The sequence below is a fragment of the Melopsittacus undulatus genome, chromosome 4 (assembly GCF_012275295.1).
Source record: "Melopsittacus undulatus isolate bMelUnd1 chromosome 4, bMelUnd1.mat.Z, whole genome shotgun sequence".
NCBI classification, from domain to species: domain Eukaryota; kingdom Metazoa; phylum Chordata; class Aves; order Psittaciformes; family Psittaculidae; genus Melopsittacus; species Melopsittacus undulatus.
The window spans coordinates 7,500,124-7,521,571 of NC_047530.1; the positions used below are offsets into that span (position 1 = coordinate 7,500,124).

General features: G+C 41.4%; 2 protein-coding genes across 3 annotated transcripts in view; both read right to left on the minus strand.

Annotated features, from left to right (window-relative positions):
• Positions 1-11,360, minus strand: part of INO80 (INO80 complex ATPase subunit) — a 53,301-nt gene extending 41,941 nt beyond the window's left edge. For both annotated transcript variants that reach the window (XM_031044523.2, XM_005143931.2), the window contains exons 1-12: positions 11,175-11,360; positions 10,308-10,474; positions 10,142-10,209; positions 8,541-8,702; positions 6,839-6,959; positions 5,341-5,555; positions 4,311-4,364; positions 2,584-2,787; positions 1,538-1,733; positions 1,274-1,341; positions 818-1,027; positions 507-587 (exon numbers count right to left, since the gene is read on the minus strand). In XM_031044523.2, the coding sequence (XP_030900383.2) occupies positions 507-587; positions 818-1,027; positions 1,274-1,341; positions 1,538-1,733; positions 2,584-2,787; positions 4,311-4,364; positions 5,341-5,555; positions 6,839-6,959; positions 8,541-8,702; positions 10,142-10,209; positions 10,308-10,474; positions 11,175-11,317 (1,689 nt within the window). In that variant the 5' untranslated portion in view covers positions 11,318-11,360. The remainder of the gene's footprint in view (positions 1-506; positions 588-817; positions 1,028-1,273; positions 1,342-1,537; positions 1,734-2,583; positions 2,788-4,310; positions 4,365-5,340; positions 5,556-6,838; positions 6,960-8,540; positions 8,703-10,141; positions 10,210-10,307; positions 10,475-11,174) is intronic.
• Positions 11,361-19,137: 7,777 nt separating this feature from the next.
• Positions 19,138-20,535, minus strand: LOC117436103 (TANK-binding kinase 1-binding protein 1-like). Its single transcript, XM_034062233.1, has 2 exons — positions 20,034-20,535; positions 19,138-19,415 (listed from the first exon to the last, which is right to left on the minus strand). The coding sequence occupies exons 1-2, from the start codon at positions 20,492-20,494 to the stop codon at positions 19,325-19,327; spliced, it is 552 nt and encodes a 183-aa protein (XP_033918124.1). The 5' UTR covers positions 20,495-20,535; the 3' UTR covers positions 19,138-19,324.
• Positions 20,536-21,448: the final 913 nt, after the last annotated feature.

Here is a 21,448-nt window from a genome sequence, read left to right on the forward strand (position 1 = left end):
CTAATATCTCCTATTTAAGACAAGTGTCTGGATGCCAATCATTTTCTTTTAAATAATGAATGCCTATTTCTGCATGAAGAAGCAAGCTCCTGTTGCTTTTGCTGTTTTGTTTATCTGCCCTGGAACAGAAGAGTCACTATGTTTCCCAAAAAAAACACCCACTGAAATATGGAACCACACTGCCATGAAGCTCAGAATTTGGGCTTCATTCCTACAAGTCTCTCTGATTTGTAAAACTTGGTGAACCATCAAGTGTACAACCTGCTCCCTCATCATGCTTTCGCATTCAGTGTAAATGAAAAGATACTGCTCCTTGAATAAATGAAAATTCTATTTTTATTTATATATACATTTATATAGAAACATATGCACACCAATTTCAAAGGCTCCACTTTAAAACAAAGGGGTTTACCCCTTTTAAGGCATTTAAGATTTATAATCTAGAACGCATTGTCAACTGTGAAAAACATGCATCTTCCATCAGGAATAAACTATAATTCACCTACCTCAGCCAAATGTGCAAGGAGAGCAATACTTTGTACTGTTTTACCCAGACCCATCTCATCTGCCAGGATTCCATTGATGCCCTGCAAAAGAACCATAAATTAATACCTTCATCTTACTACTTTTAACTTTTACTTGTTTCCTAAATAATCAAGAATACTAATATGTGGCTTACATTGTATTTTCCTTTCTTCTAAATACATTACAGATCGAGTATATGAGATCTGGTTTTAAAACCAGTAAATCTTTTTGAGCAAGTTTAATGACTAATAACCCTAAAAGTGTAACACATTTGCAAGATGTACTAACATACCTGCTCATACAGGTTGGCCAGCCAATTCATGCCTTTTAGCTGGTAACCTTTCAGCTTTCCATTGAAAATGGTAGGCTGTGGAATATCTTCTCCTGCTCGGATGGATGGGTTTGCTAAACTGTAGCTCTCTCCAAAGCCAGTACCGGACTTGTTAGCAGCCCGTAAAGCAGCTGCCCGACTCTCCTTTGCATCTTCATCAAATGATCTGGTCTAAACAGCAAGAGGAAAGCATGCGTAAGATGATGAACATACGTCAAGAAACTATAGTAAAAGGCTTTACATTTCACATTATGAATAGGATGTCTGCCAGAAACTAAGAGAAAAGTGGCAAAGGAATTAAATTCAGATCTGACACCAGGATTCAACTTGACTTGGCTGATATGAAAGATCCTGGTTCTGTGGCCTCTACCAATAACTCTGATTTCTCTTCTACTTCATGGATCCAAAAACACATACCCGGGCCTGATGAATCTGGTAAGCATCCTCAGCATTCTTCAGAGCTTGAGCCTTGTAATAGTTACTGTCTGAAAACAACATCTCCAAGTTAGAGCTCTGCAGCAACAGCCTTCCAAATTTACACAGACAAAAATTACAGTAATTATAATAGTGCTTCTTACACAGAAGGATTTTATACTTGAAATTGTAAATTTGTACAATCATGTGGGGAGTACAGTAAATTTCAGAAGAGTGCACAGAAAGTATTATAAATGAATCACTTACCATAATCTTCTTGGGTGATGTTGACTACTACTCCTCCACCAATATCAATCTGCCTTTGGGTAGAGCTGTCTTCTAGTTTGCGCAGGATTTCCTCCTGTATTCCATCATGTCCCATATCTCGTTTACGACTCATAAAGTGGGCATATAATTCAGTTTGTGTGATCAGGAAGTTAAGTTTTCGCTGCTGTCTCTTAGCCTAGGAGAAGAATCACAGAATAGTTAGGGTTGGAAAGGACCTTAAGATCATCCAGTTCCAAACGCCCCGCCATGGTCAGGGATGCCTCACACTAGCCCATGTCACCCAAGGCTCTGTCCAAACTGGCCTTGAACACTGCCAGGGATGGAACATTCACCACTTCTCTGGGTAACTTGTTCCAGTGCCTCACCACCCTCACAGTAAAGAACTCATTGCACATAAAAACACTGACCACCACCATAAACATCTATATTAAAACATGAAATTAAAAAGCTCTTTTAAATTCAGTAATCCTGGCAAACACCACCATAATTTAATAAAAGAGAGTTTAAAAGATGTGTTCACACTGAAAAAAATAAAGATTGACAAAAATAAAGAGGATTTTAGTTGTCCAAAGTGAAATAACTGAACAGTTGAAAAAATACCGTCAAGGCAGCCTAACTCCAACACTTTTTTACTAGTAAAGAGAATTATGATAGAACACATGAAATACATCACTAGGTAATACAGTTCAGATATTACCCTTGTTTTGCATTCAGCAAGACACAGGAACTGTTCATTCTTAGGTTCTGATTAAAAAATGCTATAGTTAGAAGTTGTCTATTAATCTAGGTCAGCTCCATCTCACTCACTTGTAAAAAACTTACACAGTTTGAAGGCTTTATTTTTTACCATCCCTAGCTAACACTTGATGAATTACAAATTTTAAGACAGCCGAAGAAATACATAGAATACCACTGAAACGGAACAAGTAACAAATTCACTGGCTGAATTTAGGAACTCAAATTGTTCAGTTACTTCTGTGTCTCCTCAACAGATAAATTATCAGCAGTCTGTGGGTTTGCTGTACCTCTCTCATCTCCTCATCCAGCTTGCGTTGCTCCAGAGCCTCTTTCTCAGCTCGTTTGCGATGTTCTTTTTCCACCTTTTCATACTTTTTCCAATAGAGAAGCATCTCCTTGGTAAGACGACGTGCTCGTGGTAGAGTTTCTTTGCAGTTCTTCTGGGCCTGGATAGCAGCTCGGCGTACCTCCCTCATGCACTGATGGGCAAGCTAGAGAGAAACAACATTTTTGAAACAGTGGTAAAACGGACAGCTTTTAAAGAAAGCCCATGATAAACACCACCAAATGTCATCATAACTAAGTCTGATCCTTCAGTAATGCTTCTGAAATGACATGAGAGACAGTGAACTTCCAAAAACCTCCCAGGATGGCTGAGAAGACAAAACCTGAAGACAGTTTCAGCATGGTGTGACACTTAAAAGGACTGATCTAGTGGGCAGGTCCTTGGAAAAGGACTTGAGAGAGAATTCAAGGCCTGTCTGCAACTCTGACTCAGCTATTCTAGGCACTTCTGTGGTTCATTTCTTACTGTTCTTATAAGGCTGCTGCAGTTTTGGAACACAACCCCATTCATATAAATACACTGAAAAGTAGGGGAGTATCCTATATTTTTCCTACCATCTTATGAAGAAGCATAATACAGTGTAATTTTTCATTCTAGTACAAACCAATGGATGCCCTGTCATAATGATCAAGGTTGCTCTGTTTGTTTGTGACAGGGTTTTTGTTTCCTCCACTAAAATTTGCACATCACCAATTCTAACACATGGGTTTCAAATGATCAAACAAAATGAAAGCAAAGGGGAAGAGAAGTGGAATTTCAAAGCCTCTAAGTCTGCTGCATCACTCACTTGCTAAAATGCAATTTGTGATACCTACAAATACAATAAAATCACAGGCTGTCTGCCCAGACAACACAAAGAAATCCAATCTCTGCTAGCTAAGGAGAACCACAAGAGAGAAACTACCTACAGCAAAGTTTCTTTAATATATACATGCAGGTCCTGTTTTCTGCATGTCTTACACAGAAAATGCTCCCTTTTTCCATTTTGTATATACACTACAAAAAATTTTCTGCATCCTTTTGTCTCTAATGATTCTTAGCCACACATTTTTTCATTAGCCATATAAATGAATCAGACACTTGAAAACTCCACTGAAAGCCACCACCAAGTGTTCTTAAAGTAAAGATTTCTAGGTAGAAACAATGACACTTCTCAGAGGAGGCTCTGATGAGGAATGAGATGAATTCCTTTTGCAATCACTTAAGCACAAAATCGTTCTATTTTTAATCTTGTCTCCTATATATCTTTATGTAAATTAACACATTTAATATTCCAAGAGCTCCTTTGATTTAATCAAGAATGCTTAAACCAGCAAATTCTAGCTACTGGATAGATGGGCTGTTCAAAAGCCAGAGGAGTGGACCAAAATCATTAATTTATTGTATCAAATATCAGTAAATTAAAGATGTATAAACCAATCGCATGAAAGCCAAAAAACATCTCGTGAAAGAAACTCCTGTTGTTTGTTTCATCTGTTGCTTATGAAACATGCCAAAACAATAAATCTAAAAAATGAAAAGCCTTATACTAAATGATATACAGTGCTTCCTCCTATACTGCCCTGCTAGTATAGTCAGTATTGTAAGAAAGAGAAGAAACATACAGAGGTTACAGTTTGCTTACTACATCCAGTACAAGTTAACAGTATAAAGCTAAAAAACACTTACCTTTTTGCTGTTGGTTAGGAAAAGGTTGCGGGCTGAGGCTTTTTGTTTGTATGCCTGTAGAAAAACACAAACCATCTTAAAATTAGTTAAAGAGCAATGGCTTCACAGTGTTTTAAAAGATCACCATGCAGACTACAGCAGATACACATGCCACACTGCTATAATTGGGTACAGGCACTGTAACCATTTTTAATTTCACTGAAACAGCTTTTCACCCTTCTGTATTCCAATTCCTGAAGGAAGCATGTAAAACATCTCATTTTTCAGGATTGCTCCTTTAGTTACTACTATTGCAAAGTAGGGTTCTACTTCCAGTTATCAATGAAGTAGTCAAAAATTTCCACTGTCTTCCAAATATGTTTAGGATTAATGGAGATCCTATGCTTCTTACAAGATCAAAATCAGTGTTTTGAAAAAATAAGGTCTATCACACTGCATATATCCTTTGCCTGGCTTCATAAGGGATAATACAGCCATCACTCATATTCAACTTCCTAGGATTCAAAGTCTATTAATTGTGAACTCCAAAAAGCAGGTTCAAAAGTCCACTATGATCACATCTCAGAAAACCAGCTTTGTACTTCAAATGTGCCTGAAACTCCTTCTGTAAATAATACACGTTCCCGTAGATTGTTTCTGAAGTAAGTTTCAAAAAACACATGTGCTACTATGACTGAAACACTCCTTTCCTGAATTTCATGTAAACCCAGACACTGGTTTGCTCTATGTTGCTATCCTGTAGACCAGTAGGAGTACCTGCCAGAGTCTACTATGCATTTCATAGAAAAGGGCTGAATAATGAAAGCTGTGGCAAAGCACTGCATGGATCCACTTAAACATCACTGGAGGTAAGAAATTTGCACTACACTTTGCTTACAGATTACAGAGTATCAGTTTGGTCATTAAAGACCACCAGAAAGATCAGCTCTTATTTCACTCTGTTTTTCCAAGTGTCAACTCCCCACTAAGTTAATTTTCTATTTCACTTTCTTGCTGTCATCATTGATCTAGTGCCATCAGCCACTCTCACCTTTGGCAACTCCTTTTTAACGATGCTAAGCCACACTTTCCGCCGACGTGCATTAAGTTGCTCAATACTCAAATGCTTTTTCTTGGACCCAGGTGGTGGTGTATCTTGAGAAAACTTGGCAAAAACTTTGGTCTGGTGATGGTGGCATCGTGGTGACTCCTCTGAAGAGAGTTCTTCATCCCGTCTCCTCTTTTTCTTTACTTTTTTCAACTTGCCTGCATGGCAACAATGATCATAAAATAAAATTTCTGGTTTGGGGATACACTTAGTCAGGTATCTTTCCTGAATAAACTATTTTAGTTGATTTATGCATGGAACCAACAAGAAAGCCAAAGTTATCCATGTTTCCTAACACTGGTACCATCAATTTATTGTATTAGATATTTTCTCATTACTTTATAATACAAATATCTTCCTGTTTAATAAATAAAATGGTGAAATGTAATTTTTCCACCCAGGAAAATACGCTTTAGGAGTTAAAATGTCTGGGACCTGGTGCAGTGCCTGTTGCTTTGAGGTTAAACTGCACTTAAAGACATGTAAAGGTCAGATATTTAAAGGTAACAGCATTAGCATTTGGAAGGATAACTCTCAAACTGAACTTCTCAGCAGCTGAAAGAGACAGGCATGTTATCATGTATTACAGATACCAGTTTTCAGAGGAAACTGATAGTGGTATCAGGTACTAAAAATATTCTTTGTGAGTATGCAAAGTCACTGATGCTGCAAGATCAGTGCAGGACAAAAAAAAAGTACAGTTAAAGGAACTTGCAGAAAGATAGGAAGGAAGGAAGCCTAAAACAGTTCCATTAAAACACAGCTCAAACTGAAGTACTTGCACTAGAGAGGATTCATCCTACGCTGACAGTTCATAGCCTTCTCTTCCTGCTTCCCTACAGATTTACAGCTGCTGCCAGCTCAATCAAGAAAGGAAACTTGTAGTTCTCTGCAAACATGCAACTGAGAAGCTCCAGCTGAGAGGTTACAGAAGTAATCCTGTTTTAACTCCCATTGGACACCAGTTCTGAGTTCCCTCTGATTTTCAGAAAACACTTCCTACCATTTCTAGTTCACTAGAATGACATATTCAGGAATAAATGAAGCAGGTACTGGATGAGTTCTTATATTTTCAGGGAACTATGGTGTTTTCAAACAACTCTTGAGTAAATGGACAATGCTACACAACGGTCCATATGGATTCTGAAGCAATGAATAAAGCTGTAAGGTACTCACTGCATAATTCTTTCACTCTAGATTCAGAGTTCTACAAAGAAAATCTAAAGCTGTGAATTCTCAAATCCCACGCCTTTTTTTCTCCCTAGCTTTCTAGGAGCCAGAAGATAAAGCACAGTATTTTCTAAAGATTTTCTTTGACAGAACTGGGTATCTCCATGCAAAACCCAAACGTTTTGAACATTTATATTTATTCAAAAGAAATAATGTAGGAAAGAAGTTTGATCACAACAGGCATTTAAAACCACAAGGTAAGTGACTTTACCTTTTAATTTTTTCTCTTCTTTAAACTTCTTTTTCTTGGGCCCTAGCAGGTGGCGCTGCTGCTCATAGTAAGGGTCATGTGTAGACAGCAGTCCTGCACTGTAGTACTGATATTGCTGCAACTGAAGTGGATGTAAATGAGCACAGTAATGGAAAACAGATAAAGCAGATAACAGAGATAGCAGGTAAACAAGTTCATATCTTGATCATAAATACGAGATCAGAAAACATGCATTTCTCCATATTCAGCATCATTATCAAGGATCATACAGTGTCCAAAGTGAAACTACTCCCAGAGGTGGCCTCCAAGTCCTACACAGGGAGCCAAGCCAATCCATTTAAGTAAAATGGGATGAACAGGCAGTGAATATTAAACTTTCCAAAGATACTGCTCTACCTCTTCCATGTGGGTGCTGCCCAGCAAGACGGCATATCACATGAAGTGGTCCAATTACAGGCCTTCTATTTATTTTGCTTGCATTCCCAAATTACATATGTGTTCTATTTTACCATTCCAAAGAATAGGTTTAGATTAAAAAATCTTTTATTTAAAAAGATTTCCACAATGACAAATAACATGAACGCTCAGATTGTCATGTAAAAACAGTCGCCCCAGCATTTTTTTCCCCACATTATTAAAAAAGTCAGTATATCACAAACATTATTCAACTAAAACATTAAAGAACTATATACAGGTTATGTATAAACAGGCAAACTAAAGACAGTATAGGTCAGAAAGTAATAATTTAAAACCTAAGCATATCATTAAGTTAAAAAAAGAAGCTAAGACAATCTTTAGAACTCAACAAGTAAACAAAGGAAAGAAGCACACAGAAACAAAGACCTGGATGGGAAAATATTTCTTTGCTCTTCTGGAGAAGTTTCAAAAGAATATGAAATAAGATGACAGACTTTTATTTCAGGCACATCCTCTTAGGAGAACTTCCTCCATCTGAGACTACTTTCTGGTGCAATTCAAAATACAAATGAAAATAACTTCTGCACAAGTCCTTACAATTTGAAGAAATATACTACTAAATCAAAATAGTCATAGAATTTGGCCTAATATTAAGAACAAGACAGAAATGTGGCAGCCTATTTTCTTACAGGAAGGGAAAAAAGAGAATATAAGAAGGAAATCCAAAACAAAAAACGTAAGAAAGAAAAAAAGTCAAGCAAAATTCCAGCGAATGACAGAAAACAGTAAGAAAGATAGTTCTTAGGTTTCTTCCAAGAATGCAAACATCACCTTACTCTCATCACCTCAACAATGATCCATGTATATTGCTTTAAGTTTAAATATACAATTTTAGCCTTAAACAGCAGCTACTACCTGTATTAGAACTTCACCACAGCACTTCACTTTTCATAGATGTTATCCAAATTTTGCATTCTAGCACCCTGTATTTGAACTACTGTCTGGGACACAGCACTGTGGAAGCTACATATAACACATGTGCCAGTACCAGCTACATAAATTGACAGATTCTCAGCATAAGGCATCAACAGCTTTTCAGTCTATGTAATTAATTAAATAACACTTGTCTGAAACTGATGGTAGATTGTTCTAGTCTAACAAACAACAGGATGTTTTCCAATCCACAAAATATTATGGGTTTTGATAAAAATGTAAGAGCAGCTAAAATAATGCAGTTAAAAGAGAGGATAATAATTAAGGAAATTAAAAAAATCTGGATTTTTACCTCTTTGTCTTTGCTATATTTACTTTGATGCAGTTTCTTATATTTGTGTAATCGCAGCATATCGTGAAGTTCCTCCCTTGAAAGGGAAAATTCTTCATCCTCCTCGCCATCCTCATCACTCAGTGAATCTGTGTCACTGGAGTCATCACTCAAAAGGATACTCTAACAAGAATAAACAAAAACTAACTTAATAATCACAAGTCCCTATAGTGAATTGTTTATTTATGTTAAGCACTATTGAGCCTTTACCTAATAAAGGGCTGTTGGTCTGCCCAACAACAATACTTAGCATTTACAAAGTGTCATCCATCTGAAACACCTCAAATGGAAGAGTTTTCTGAGGTACAACCCTGTGTAGCTGCAAATCCAATACACATTTTCTGATTTGTGGGGAATTTTCTGTTAGTTTGGTGATAGTTGCATGATTTTAGAATCTACTTTGTGGTTTTAGAAAAGCAGCAGCGAGGAAAGTCATGATAGCAGTAAGGGCATTTTGTGATGCACGGCTCGAGGTGCTTTCCTACCCCATTTGTAGCTTGTCCTGCTATTCTACCACTTCCCTCCTGCATTAGTTGCAGCAGGTTTGGCTTTCGTCTGACCTCTTGGCAACCTGCTTTTGCTAAATAAAGAAGGCTACAGTACACTGAAAAAGCAAGGATGGCATAAAGCCATTCTACACTCTCCTTCCATCCTCATTTGGACCTTGCACTGAGTTAATCTTAGACAGAAATATTCAGCCAAGTCCCAAGGTCCGTTTAATGTATTTCATAATAGATCATTTTAATTTGGACAGTGTGCTAATACTACTTCAATTTTCTGAATGTATACACACTGTGAAATCAAACTACAATGCTGCTGCTCACCCAAATTGAAATGCCTACTCTCTATTTGGCTACACAATGAAAATGAAAGTCTACAGAGACTGTAATTCTATTTTCCTCTGCCCAAAATCTAATCACATTTATTATCAGCTGTCACATACTCATCTTTCTTTCAATTTCCAAGATAAGAAGACTCCACAGAACGTATTTTTTGCTTTGGGAAGTGTATTTTTCTTAATGTTAAAAAATACAAAGCCAAAAAAAAACCCCAAAATCCCCATTCCTTTCTTCTTAACAACAGACACTAACTCCAGCTACCTCCAAACAAATAGAGCAGCAAACGAGCAGCGAATATAGAACAAGATTAGAGAATTCATTTGGAGCCCTCTTTTCAGCAGCACAAAACATTACCACATCTCTTTATCAGCTTATGACTCTTTCAGTGTGAGATTTTGCATCAATTAACTCGCATCACGTGGGTTAGGGCAGCTCTTAAAGCACATTAGTCTAGCTTTCTGAGGTCTCAGCAGGACATTTGAAATAAAATCAAATGGACTACTGAGATAAGAACAAACTTGCTGGATTTGAAAACTTAATTTGTGATAATGTACTGACTAGTGCTCAATGTATACTCTTGTTGCTCTTTGCTTGCTTACATGTTTCTACACCATGAACTACATCAAATGACAAAATGGAATTACTTATCACTGCCTACAGTGTGTTGATTGGAACTCTACTCACAGATTTCATAACAGTGGCATTTCTCTCCAGTACTCTTACCTTCAGCCACTTTCTGCTTTTCTTCAGTTTGGAAAAGTTATACAAGCTTCCTTTTTCAGACTTTGGTTCTGTTTAGAGAAAAAAAAAGAAAAGTAAAGTTGTGAAGAAATAATGCTTAATGTTTTTCCCAACTTATCCCAAGAGATTCAACCTAGTGCATACGTACCTGGCTGCAGCACTCCATTCAGGGAATGCGTGTTCAGCAGCCCAGAATTCCCTGCTCCAGAAGACTCCCCAAGCAAAGAGTTTGAAGGCTCTTCCTTAACTTGCATCATGGGATCCCCAGACTGAGGCAGCAAAGGATTGTCATCCAATCCATCTTCACTTTCATCACTGCAAGAAGATAGGTAATACAGTGACCATGAAAGAAAAATACTCAAAAGAGACACCCATGCAACTTTCTTACATGTGGCCATTTTTCTAAAGGTCTGAGAACTGATCTGGTTTTATACATTGGAAATATTGCTAGTAATAACTTTCTTTTAATTCTTCAGCAGTAGTTACTCATCAGACCAGCCTGGGTACACTACTAACCTGCACCTTCAGTCTTTAACTAGGTACATACTTTGAAAAGCATCAACTCTACAGCTCCAAAACACTGATGAATTAAATGTAAATTGTCTTGGGACAGGAAGATACCCTGATGACTCACTTCTCATTGCTACAATTTACCTACACATAAATTCTACATCTGACAACAATATCTGCATTTCACCTATGGCTACAGGCCATGTCCTTGAAAAAATCAACTTTGTGCTTCTCCATGCTACATTTTGCAGACAAAAAAAAAGTGTTGTCCACTCAACTACAAAAAAGAGCTTTGAAACATCATGCTAATCTGTGCACAGGCTGGCAATACACTCCATTATCAGCATGAGCTAAGAGAAGCACAGTCCAAAATCACTGAAGAAGAGTTTATAATGACTAATGTCAGTACTAAATCCTTAATATGATGTTATCTGGAAACAATACCATAAAAAATGTTTGTCTTTTTATTGTATTCCCAAGGGGAAATGGAAAAAGGTCTTGGTACCTGGATATACTCCTGTTAAAGATGGCAGAGGTCTGTCGTAAAAACTGATCCAGTTGCAGAGCTTTCTCCAGATACTGCAGATAAAGGGGTTTTGCCAGCTCTGAGCAGCTGCCATCCTCCCCGGCACCCAGCTCCGAGGCCATAGAACAAACTTTTCCTCATGCACAGGTGCCTCTGAACACACAGCTGTTAAAAAGGAACAACAACCATCACCATCACCTCCTCCAAAAGGGACCAACATGGTGAGCAGGCAAATCTGCTGCATACTGCCCCAAATGCTAGTACTTCATAGTGAACATAACCAAGGTAGTTCTGGGCAAAAAGCTTAGGCTGCTGTTAACAGGTTTATTAAACAAATAGAAATGCAGATTAAACTTTCCACCACAATATTACCATAGTCAAAACCTAGATTATTAGTTTTCTGGTTTATGTCTTCATGGATGCTGTTTAACAGGACTGAGCACTGCACTGACCTGGTAGTGACATAAAAATTCAAAGTACAATGAAGCCAGCCCTCGAACACCCGAAGTAAACTTCTGCCACTACTAAAGATAACATGTGTCCCTGCCCATGGCAGGGGGGTTGGAACTAGATGATCTTAAGGTCCTTTCCAACCCTAACTATTCTGATTCTATGTTTCACTCTGAATAGAGGGCAGCAGCGTATCATGGAAGTTGAATGAAAGCAAATAAATTATTATTCTTAAGTTGAATCATATATATCACCTTACTTCACAAAAGAATAATTACTGAAAATATTGGGTTTGCCATTCAGTTCAGAGCTGTAGTCTACAAAATACCAACACGACTTTTCCTTTATTTTAAAGCAATGGTACTCTTAGAGCACTCAAGACTGTTACCTGCTGACAAACAAGCTACAAATACTTGACCAAAAACCCCCTCAATTCTAAAATTCAACTGCTATCTTTACTAAATTAAAAACAACATATAATTAGCGATGTATTACATACTTTGATATTTACAAATTCAGAATATATTCTAGCTTTATGCTTTTTTCAACTAGGAAAAATAGCCTGATTTTTATTTTTCCTTTGTTCTCAGGATTTTAGATTCTTAAAGAGACACATCCCCTCTGCAATATTTGCATACTACATACTCTAAAAACAAGGCTATCAAAACATTTTATTGCTCTGTCAACTGCAGTTTTATTTTCCTTCAACTACAAAAGATGTCATAACAACAGTTACAGTAATAGCTCTGTCAACAGTTTTATTTTCTTCAATCACAAAAGATGCCATAATTGTCATAACAATAGCGAGAAAGATCATTTTAAATTCCTTCCAAAGTCACAGTTGTTACCGTGTACATGAAAGTGCTGTCAATATCCTAAATATTATAATATTTACTAATAAATAAATGCCTTAAGCTTTTTCTTCTGGTGGAAGACAAGAATAAAAGCAGTCAGCTTTTGAAAGACCTGAATTAATTGTTCTTCTGGTTTCTAAGAATTCTCAAGAATACTATGAAACCTGAAGCAAATCACACACTAATTTCATGTGAAACATTTTATATTTCATCAATTATTAAACTGTTAATGACTAAATTGTTTTAAGCTTATGGAAGTGAATACACAGGTTGAGTATCTGGCCTTCAAATGGTTCACTCTTCATGTATACAGTCTGAAAAACAACATCTGATTTTTTTCAAGTCTTTTATCCTCAAAAATGATAGAACAGATTCAGAACTTACACTTGCAAAATCTGCGATAAGTGATTACTGCCGTGACACTCTTGGCTGTGGCTGAACAAGAGCAAATCTTAGTATTCCTTAATAAACACCCAACCTTAACATCTTTATCCATACAGAATAAACCAACGTGCCAGAAATGGTTAGAGGGACAACAGCACTCATTTAAAAATTGGTTTTAAACTGAAGCTATGTAGGTTCAGCTTTCTATACACTGTCTAGATCTCTGTACACTTGATAGTAATGACATGATTGATCTCTCTTAGCAAATACCCACTTCCAGCTGAAGTTAACAGAAAGAACAAAGCATCTGAAAGCTTTTCCTATAAGGGTTATCAAGAATAATGTTTTCCAGGAAACTTTCATCTACATACATGGTATTTCTTAACAGCCATCTGGAAAAAAAAACTAACAACCCCAAAACCACCCAAACCTGTCCTCCAAGAGACAGGGCCATGAAGAAAGTAAAGAGGTTAGAAAACATGAAACATGCATCTATGATGGAAGAAATAATTCATGAGGAGATAGAAAAGGACACCCAGAAAGTGAAAGTGGCTTTCCTCCAGATTCACCAATGAAAATGATACACATTATAAGCACAGGAATCAACCCCTGGTATCATATCAGTACAGTGACCTCTTTTACCACTCCATTTCAAAATGTATCTGTCAACAAGAGCACGTGTTATGTTAACATGGTGTTATTTTACTTCCCCAGCCACAATGTCCCATGTGACCATTGTTCAATGATTTTACTCAGAAACATAAGGCACCTTTCACCTGTCTGCTCTTTGCAGAAAACCTCCTTCTCAAAACCCAGTGTTTACTGGCACTGTCTGTCCTTGAGGCACTGTGGGAAAGAAATGTGCCCCAACACACACCAAGTACACAGGACCTTACTTGGATTCAACAGACCAAATGTACTCTTTTGCCCTCCCCAGTGATCCTTGCCTTTACAAACCTATATAAGCTTAACAGCAAAATAAAGGGAAAGAATAGATTTGAGGTCAAGTTTTAAAATGCAGGGCAGCAAACAGGCCAGAGACAAAACAAACACAATCATATTCCTGGTCTAAAATGAGTAACCAGATGCTTTTCCAGCTGCTCAAGACACACTTGCTTAAGTGCTGGTCTACATGGATCCACCAGTCTGCTGTATCAGTGCCCCTGCTCCACACAGGCAATGGTGCTCATCTGTCTCCATGCTCATACAGCTTAGGAGATAACCCAAGATTATTTCTTTACTCATGAGATATAAACAATCCCAGGAAAAGAAGATGCTATCAGATGTGTCCAGTAATTAGAAAACTAAGGTATTTTCTCAGGAGTGGCTCATTCCTACTGCAGAGTTCCTAGGCAAATATGAAAGCAAGGGAGAACACCCTCTGTCTGCAATAACTGCAGCAACTGTAAAACCTTGGTTTCCATTCCATATCTTAACACATTATACCCCCTCATTGTGTACACTATCCTAAGTGTGGACATGTGGTATGTGGTACATGCTAAGTACCTGTCTCATCCATAACCTTTTCAGATACCTATGTTCTTAAATATTACTTCCCAAATCAGGAAACCTTACATTTCCACATTTAATAATGTCCTCCTTGTCCTGATACAGTGTAAACACTCTGCACTTCACCCTTAGAAAAAGACATGCTTTTGCTTGTCTTCCTATTTTAGTTGTCTCATGAGGCTGCTGTACATACAAAGTTAATTATCCTTGTCCTCAAAACAGTTACTCCTCTCTGTGTGACACCTACCGAATAAACAAATAATCACAGAAGAACTTGACAATATTCTTAAGTTGATTAACAATGCTCCAAACAAATTTAACATATTACACAGGCACACTGAAGGGAGAATATCTCAGCCACCGAGTTCAGCCTCTCATTTATTTACATGCTAACAATCACACAGGGGTTCTCTGCTGATCAAAGCAATAACATGGAAAGGTAATTGACAGATACTTCTTTATTCTCTGTTCTTTTGTTCTCATTCTAGGTTTTAAAAACCAAAGATTTCCAATGGCAAAAAAACCTGCTCGAATTCTGAAGCAAGAGAAGGTGGGAACAAACAAGCCAGAGGCACAAAACAGCCCAACCCACTACAGAAAGTAACAGTGTTCAGGACATCACCAAGGTACTGCTTGAGGGGATTTACATGGTGATTACTACTTCATTCCATTTTTGTCATTTATGCAATGCATCTATCCTTTTGCATACTAGTTTAAAGAATATCGCAGAAATACAGATTCTCAGTATGTATTCATTGCTGATTGTAACATTTAGGTGAATACTTGTATGTTACAGGTGGTAAAGTGACTGGATGCTGCAGAGTAATCCTTCTGCCATCAGGACTTCCGTATATACATACACCAATTTTATGTTACCTTTCAGTAGTTATTTGCTTTCTTTCTTCATCAGTAACAGTAACAGTTTAGAAAACCAGCATCTGGAAATAAATAGTTGCTGCACTGCCTGTCTGGCACCTTGAATCCTATAACATTCTTATTTAATCAGTAGCTCACACTGAAACCATTTCACTGTATCATGCGATCCTTTGAATTATTAAAAGCACAGGTAAAGTATCAGCAGGATCTGAGTTTAGTTATATATATTTATATATACTAGCTTCATACAAATAACTTCTGTCATAATACATATTTTTTAAAGATGTAAGTTCAGTTCTGATAAAGCCTTCCTTATCCTGTTTTAAATCACACTGCTTAATTCAATGTTAATGTAGGTGTAAGGTTTCTTCACCCACTGTTTTCTCAACTCTGCCCATTATAGTCCAGTCAGTAAGTAAACACCTAGCACTGGAGAAGAATCCTCCAAGGCCCTCCTCAGAGAGCAGAGTTTTATAACAAGGTTTCCAAGTTTCATACCCATCGACCTGCACCACCCAAACAGCAAAAACACCACTCTCATGAAGCAGCCTACCTTTCAAAGTAGGTTTTCCCAGGTTTAAACAAATATCCACTGTCTATTTCTGAATGAAGTCCAACAAGTATTTGCTACTGATATCAATTTAAAGGAGAAGCCCCACAAAGTGGCAAGCACACAGTTCTGCACTTGTGCCTAGCTGCATGTTGGAAAGGACCTCTTGTACAGCTGCTTGAAATAGTACTTTTTCTTCCAGAAGTCTCTCGGTTTTCTCTTTTTTTCCTTCAGTTGCTGGCATCTCTACAACTAGGTAAGGCCCTTCCCTTTATGACTAACACTAACATCAAACATGGTAAGTAATGGTAGCAACTGCACTCCAAGCTGAGGGCACATGCACACACACAAGCTGCCGTCAAAGTAAAAGGCACAACACACCAGCTCATCCATAGTACTTCTCAGGTACATACCTATGACAAACATGAGGCAAATCAGAGATAAAACGAACTCAGCCTCACCCGCCCCACAATGAAGTGTGTGTAGATAAAGTGTTACCAGCTCGCAGATGAGCACACTTACTTGTTCAAATGCTGCAGCCCACAAAAGCAATCTCCTACCTCTACTCCATCAACACATTTAAGCATACTGGCACAACATTCACATGGACAAAAACCTTAAATCCCAGCTGACACATGGAAAGTATGTACTCCTCATATCTCTATGTACAGCATTGAAAGGGTCATCCATAAAGTAGGATTAAAAACTGGGAGCAAGAATACAATCTTCTATGCTATCTTAATTCCCTCACAATTATAGCAGTTTCCTGGGGGTTTTGTGCTTTGCATTTTGACACCAACTTACTAAGAGAGATTTTCCAAACTGATATGAACACCTAAGATACTTTTCTTTAAGAAAGTTACAATTGAGATATACAACTCTCATCAGAATGGCAGAATGCTCTAAGATTTCCTGCAGTAACATCTCCAGATTAACCCCTGACAGAAACACAAGAGATTTAGTCAAGATCTATACAGAAAACTTACATTAGTACAGCAGTATAAGGTAGGTATAATTTTGTCAGACTTCTTTATGAGCTTATAATCTCTAATACAGACAATTGTGGCATAAAAAAACCTGAAGAGATATCCTGCTTTGGAGGAGAATCACACACTTCTTTCCCTGTCCCATTTTAGCTTGCTTTGATGAATGTGAAGTTACACTGACAACCTTTGTCCAGAGTACACTATATGCCAGGTCTGAAAGCAAAATATAATACCCATATAGTGGGGTTTATGGCAGTGTCCTAAACAGAACTTTCATACATAAGAGATTATTGTTTTTAAAAAAGCAGGTAAGAGTGTATTAAAACCTAAAGCCCTTAGATTCCACTACTCAAGCTGAATGAATGAAAGAAATGTCCATACAACTGAAATGTGAGTTCACATCATTTTGGTTCAAAATTAAGAAGCTTTAAGTGCTTTTCTGAGTAATGAAAACTAGTTAAAACTAGATACTGCCCTATATATAGTACTTCACAGTTTTGCTTTTGTGGTAAGGGTATATATTGTTTTCCAAGGAATGAGAGCATTTCATGGATCCCTGTTCCCCCTTTTAACTGATTTTAAATACAGAGAAGAGCCTGTGGGACACAGACACTGCATTTTCTAGCTGCTGAAATAACTGTCACAGGGCCTGATTTATTATTAAAAAAAAGGAAAAAAAAAAGTTATTTGCTTCTACCAAAAAAAAAAAAAGTGCCAGAAGCATATACGTAAGTGAACAACAGAATGCCTTAAAACACACCCAATGCAGCAGCTGGCATGCCACAGCTTTGCTTCCATATTTAAACTAGCAGAAAAACAAACCTAACCATTTAATTGTTCAATTAGAGTAAGTCTGGTCCCAAAAGAGCAGTAAACATCATTTACAGAGACCTCTGACAATGCCTCCATACTCTGCTCTACAAACCAGCACCAACTGTTACCCACTGCCATTGCTTCACTCCTCCTCTCTGTGTACACCCCACACAAACTGCACAGTTGGTTTCGGTTTTGTTTGGTTTTCATTCCCTCCACCCCCGACCACAAAAAGGGAACTACGTCCAAGAAAGCTCTGAAAGGATCACTTTCTTCCTGCCATCTAGAACAGTCCTCAGCTTTTAATTTAGCTTGTCAAAGAGCACACTTGTTACAGAATTTACAGATTATGTTATACCTATAAAACTTCCTCATTTGAAGAGTCAAGAAATCATAAAATCATAGAATGGTTTGGGTTGGAAGGGAACTTAAAGCTCATCCAGTTCCAACCCCTTGCCATGGGCAGGGACACCTTCCACTAGAGCAGGTTGCTCCAAGCCCCGTCCAGCCTGGCCTTGAACACTGCCAGGGATGGGGCAGCTACAGTTTCTCTGGGCACCCTGTGCCAGTGCCTCAGCACCCTCATAGTGAATAATTTTGTTCCTTATATCTAATCTCAATCTCCCCTCTGTCAGTTTAAAGTCATTCCCCTGTGTCCTGTCACTACAAGCCCCTGCAGCCCCCTTTAGGTACTGGAAGACTTGTAAGGTCTCCCCAGAGACTTTTCTTCTCCAGGCTGAACCAGCCCAGCTCTCTCAGCCTGTGCCAGAGCAGAGCTGCTCCAGCCCTCAGAGTATCTTTGTGGCCTCCTCTGGACTCACTCCAACAGCTCCTTGTCCCTCTCATGTTGGGACCCCATAGCTGGATGATGCAGGAGGGTCTCCCCAGGGCAGAGTAGAGTGACAGGATCACCTCCCTCTATCTGCTGCTCGCACTGCTGGTGATGCAGCCCAGCACACGGTTGATTTTTGGGCTGTAAGCACACACCGCTGGCTCATGTTGAGCTTCTCACTGACCAACACCCCCAAGTCATTCCCCTCAGAGCTGCTCTCAAGCCAGTCTCCACCCAGTCCGTAGTTGTTCTTGGGACTGCACCCACCCACCACATGCAGTCCTTGTCCTTGCTGAACTTCATGAGGTTTGCACTGGTTTGCAAGGCAGTGTTTTAAGCAACTTTATAATACATGCGCAAGAGAGAGACTAGAACATGGAATATCCTTACACTCTGAGAAAAAGTACCTTACCAGCCTCTGGATGTCATGACCTACTGCTGTAGATAAAGGACTGACAATACAAATCTGATTCATGTATTGGTCACATACAGGCACACCAGATGTGCTGTATATATCCACAGAGTAGATCTATTCGTATCAGAGAACCTGAATTCTAATAACGCATGTAAGAGACATTTCATTATAAAAAAAGGAACTTGACTTGCACCATTTTCTTCACGAAAAGATGAAAATAATTTAAAGGAATTTATTATTTTAACCTACAACAGTAAGGAGAATGAGTCTTACCACACAAGATCAGCAACAGTCAGAATGTACAAAGTTAAATACTAGTAATTAAAACCGAAATTGTATCAGGTTGTGTGTCTGCCGTGAAACAGGAGTGACTTTCTTCACTCCGTGGCTCTGAAGGGGTGTTTTCTAGCGCACACAATCACTACACCACGTCTCAGGCAGACTTGTCTGGGAAGCGATGTCACCAGCAGCACGCCCCGCTCTCCACACGGAGCTTCAGGTGGCCCCAGGCCTGCCCCGAGCTCCAACAGCAGCGTCGCACCGGGCCCTGTCTGCAGTGAGCAGGTACAGGCCGAAGGCCCAGCCTACACCTCCGCACCCGGCCCAAGGGCGGCCGGAGGGTCCCGGCGCCGCGGTAGATCCGGAAGGACGCGGCGCGCAGCAACCGCCGCCGGCCCCCCCTCCCCGTGACGCCGCGCCCAACCCCCCCCCCCGTCCCGGCCCGTTCCCCTCCGCGCGCCCGCCGTGCCCTCCCCCCTTCCCTTTCCCCCCCCGCGCACGCGCCACCGCCCGCCGCGCGCACGTGCGCCCGCAGGTGCACGGAGGCACCCCCGCCCCGCCCCCCCCCCCGGTCCCCCCCGTTCACCCCCGCGCCCTCCCTCCCTCCGCCGCGTGTTGGGGACGGGGGTCCCGGAGGCCGCCCCGGTCCGGGCGCGAAGGTGGGGGCGGCTCCTGAGGTGTTATATTGGGGCGCATCCGGCGGGCAGGGCGGGGAAGGGGCCTGTCTCTTTAAGAAGAGGCCCGGCTGCCACAGCCGCTGCTTGGCGGAGAGAGGGGGGGGGTGGGGGGTGTGGTGGGTGTAAGCTGCGGCCTTGCCCCGGCGGGGCCCCGCTGCCGCCTCTGGTCGCCCCGTCTCGACGTGTCCTCGCCCGGTCGCCCCGGTGGCTCACCTGTGTGGCGGGCTCGGCTGCGGCGCGGCGGCGGCGGCGGCGGGGGGCTGGGGGTGTCTCCTGGGTTCGCTCCCCCGCTCGCTCCACCCGGCCTCTCGCCCCGCGTTGCCGGGGCTGGCGCTGCCTGTGTGCTGCCGCGGGGCGCTCTCGACTCCTGCCTCGCCAAGATGGCGCCCGCGCTGCTGCTGAGGAGGAGGCGGCGGCTGCGGGCGCTGGGACGGCGGCGGCGGCCACTTTCGCTCACTGAGAGGAGAGGAGCAGGGACACGGGGAGCCATGGCGGGGGGGAGGAGAGGCGCCATGCCCAGGCCTGAACAATCGATTCCCGCATATCACCCCGCCACCCCGACCGCAAGCGTCGTACCCGCCGCTCCACTCGCCTCTCCGCAGCCGCCGCACGGGTCCCATGCCCACACTGCGGGCAGCGTCCCTAAACGCAGTCCGCGGAGGGCCCGCTCCCATCGATGCGCTCCCGAGACCGATTGGTAGAGCCTGGCAGTGACGGAAATTGCCGAAGGGACTCGGCCGAAGCGGCCGGGTGAGCTAGCGAGTCTCGCGCGAGGCGGGGCGCGCTCTCGCGATGCAGGGGGATGTGTGTACCGGAAGCGATGCGCTCTCGCCCTTGAGGCGCCGGAAGGGCGGTGGGGCGCAGGGGGAGCGCGGCTGCCATGGCCGTCCCTCAGCTGCCTCCCCGAGGCCGCTGCCTGCGGGCTCTCCGCTCCCCGCCGCGGCAGGACGGGCACCGGCTGCTCAGCCCCGCGGGGGCAGCCCGGGAGCTGCCCCATCTCCCCGGCCGGGAGCGCGGCGGGGCAGCATTGTGGCTTGTGCCCGGCTGTCCCCGCGCCTGAGGGAGGGTTGAGGCGCGGACGGCGCTGGGGAGCGTAGGATCATACACTGAGCCAGTTTGAGAAACGCTCTTAAGACCTATCAAGTCCAACCATTACCCCAGCACTGGCAGGGCCACCACTAACCAATGGCACCGGGGGCCTCATCTACCTGGGTTTTGAACACTTACAGGGGCTGTGGCTCCACCACTGCCCTGGGCAGCCTGTTCCAATGCCTGAGCACCTTTTGGGTGAAAAACTGTTCCTCATCTCCAGTCTAAACTTCCCCTGGTGCAACTTGAGGCTGTTTCCTCTTGTCCTATCAATTGATACTTGGGAGAAGAGGCAGATCCCCACCTCCCTCCAGCCTCCTGTCAGGCAGTTAGAGAGAGAGATGAGGTTGCCCCTCAGCCATCTCCAGCCTCACACACCGTTCAGTTATTCCTCTTCAGGCTGGTGCTCCAGACCCTTCTCTGGGCCCACTCCAGTAACTCATTATGTCTTGCAGGAATAGGGCACAATCATGGTTCACATTACCATGGGCAGAAAGAGGGTACGTGGTGGAAGGAAGCTCATTTTACCACACGCCCTT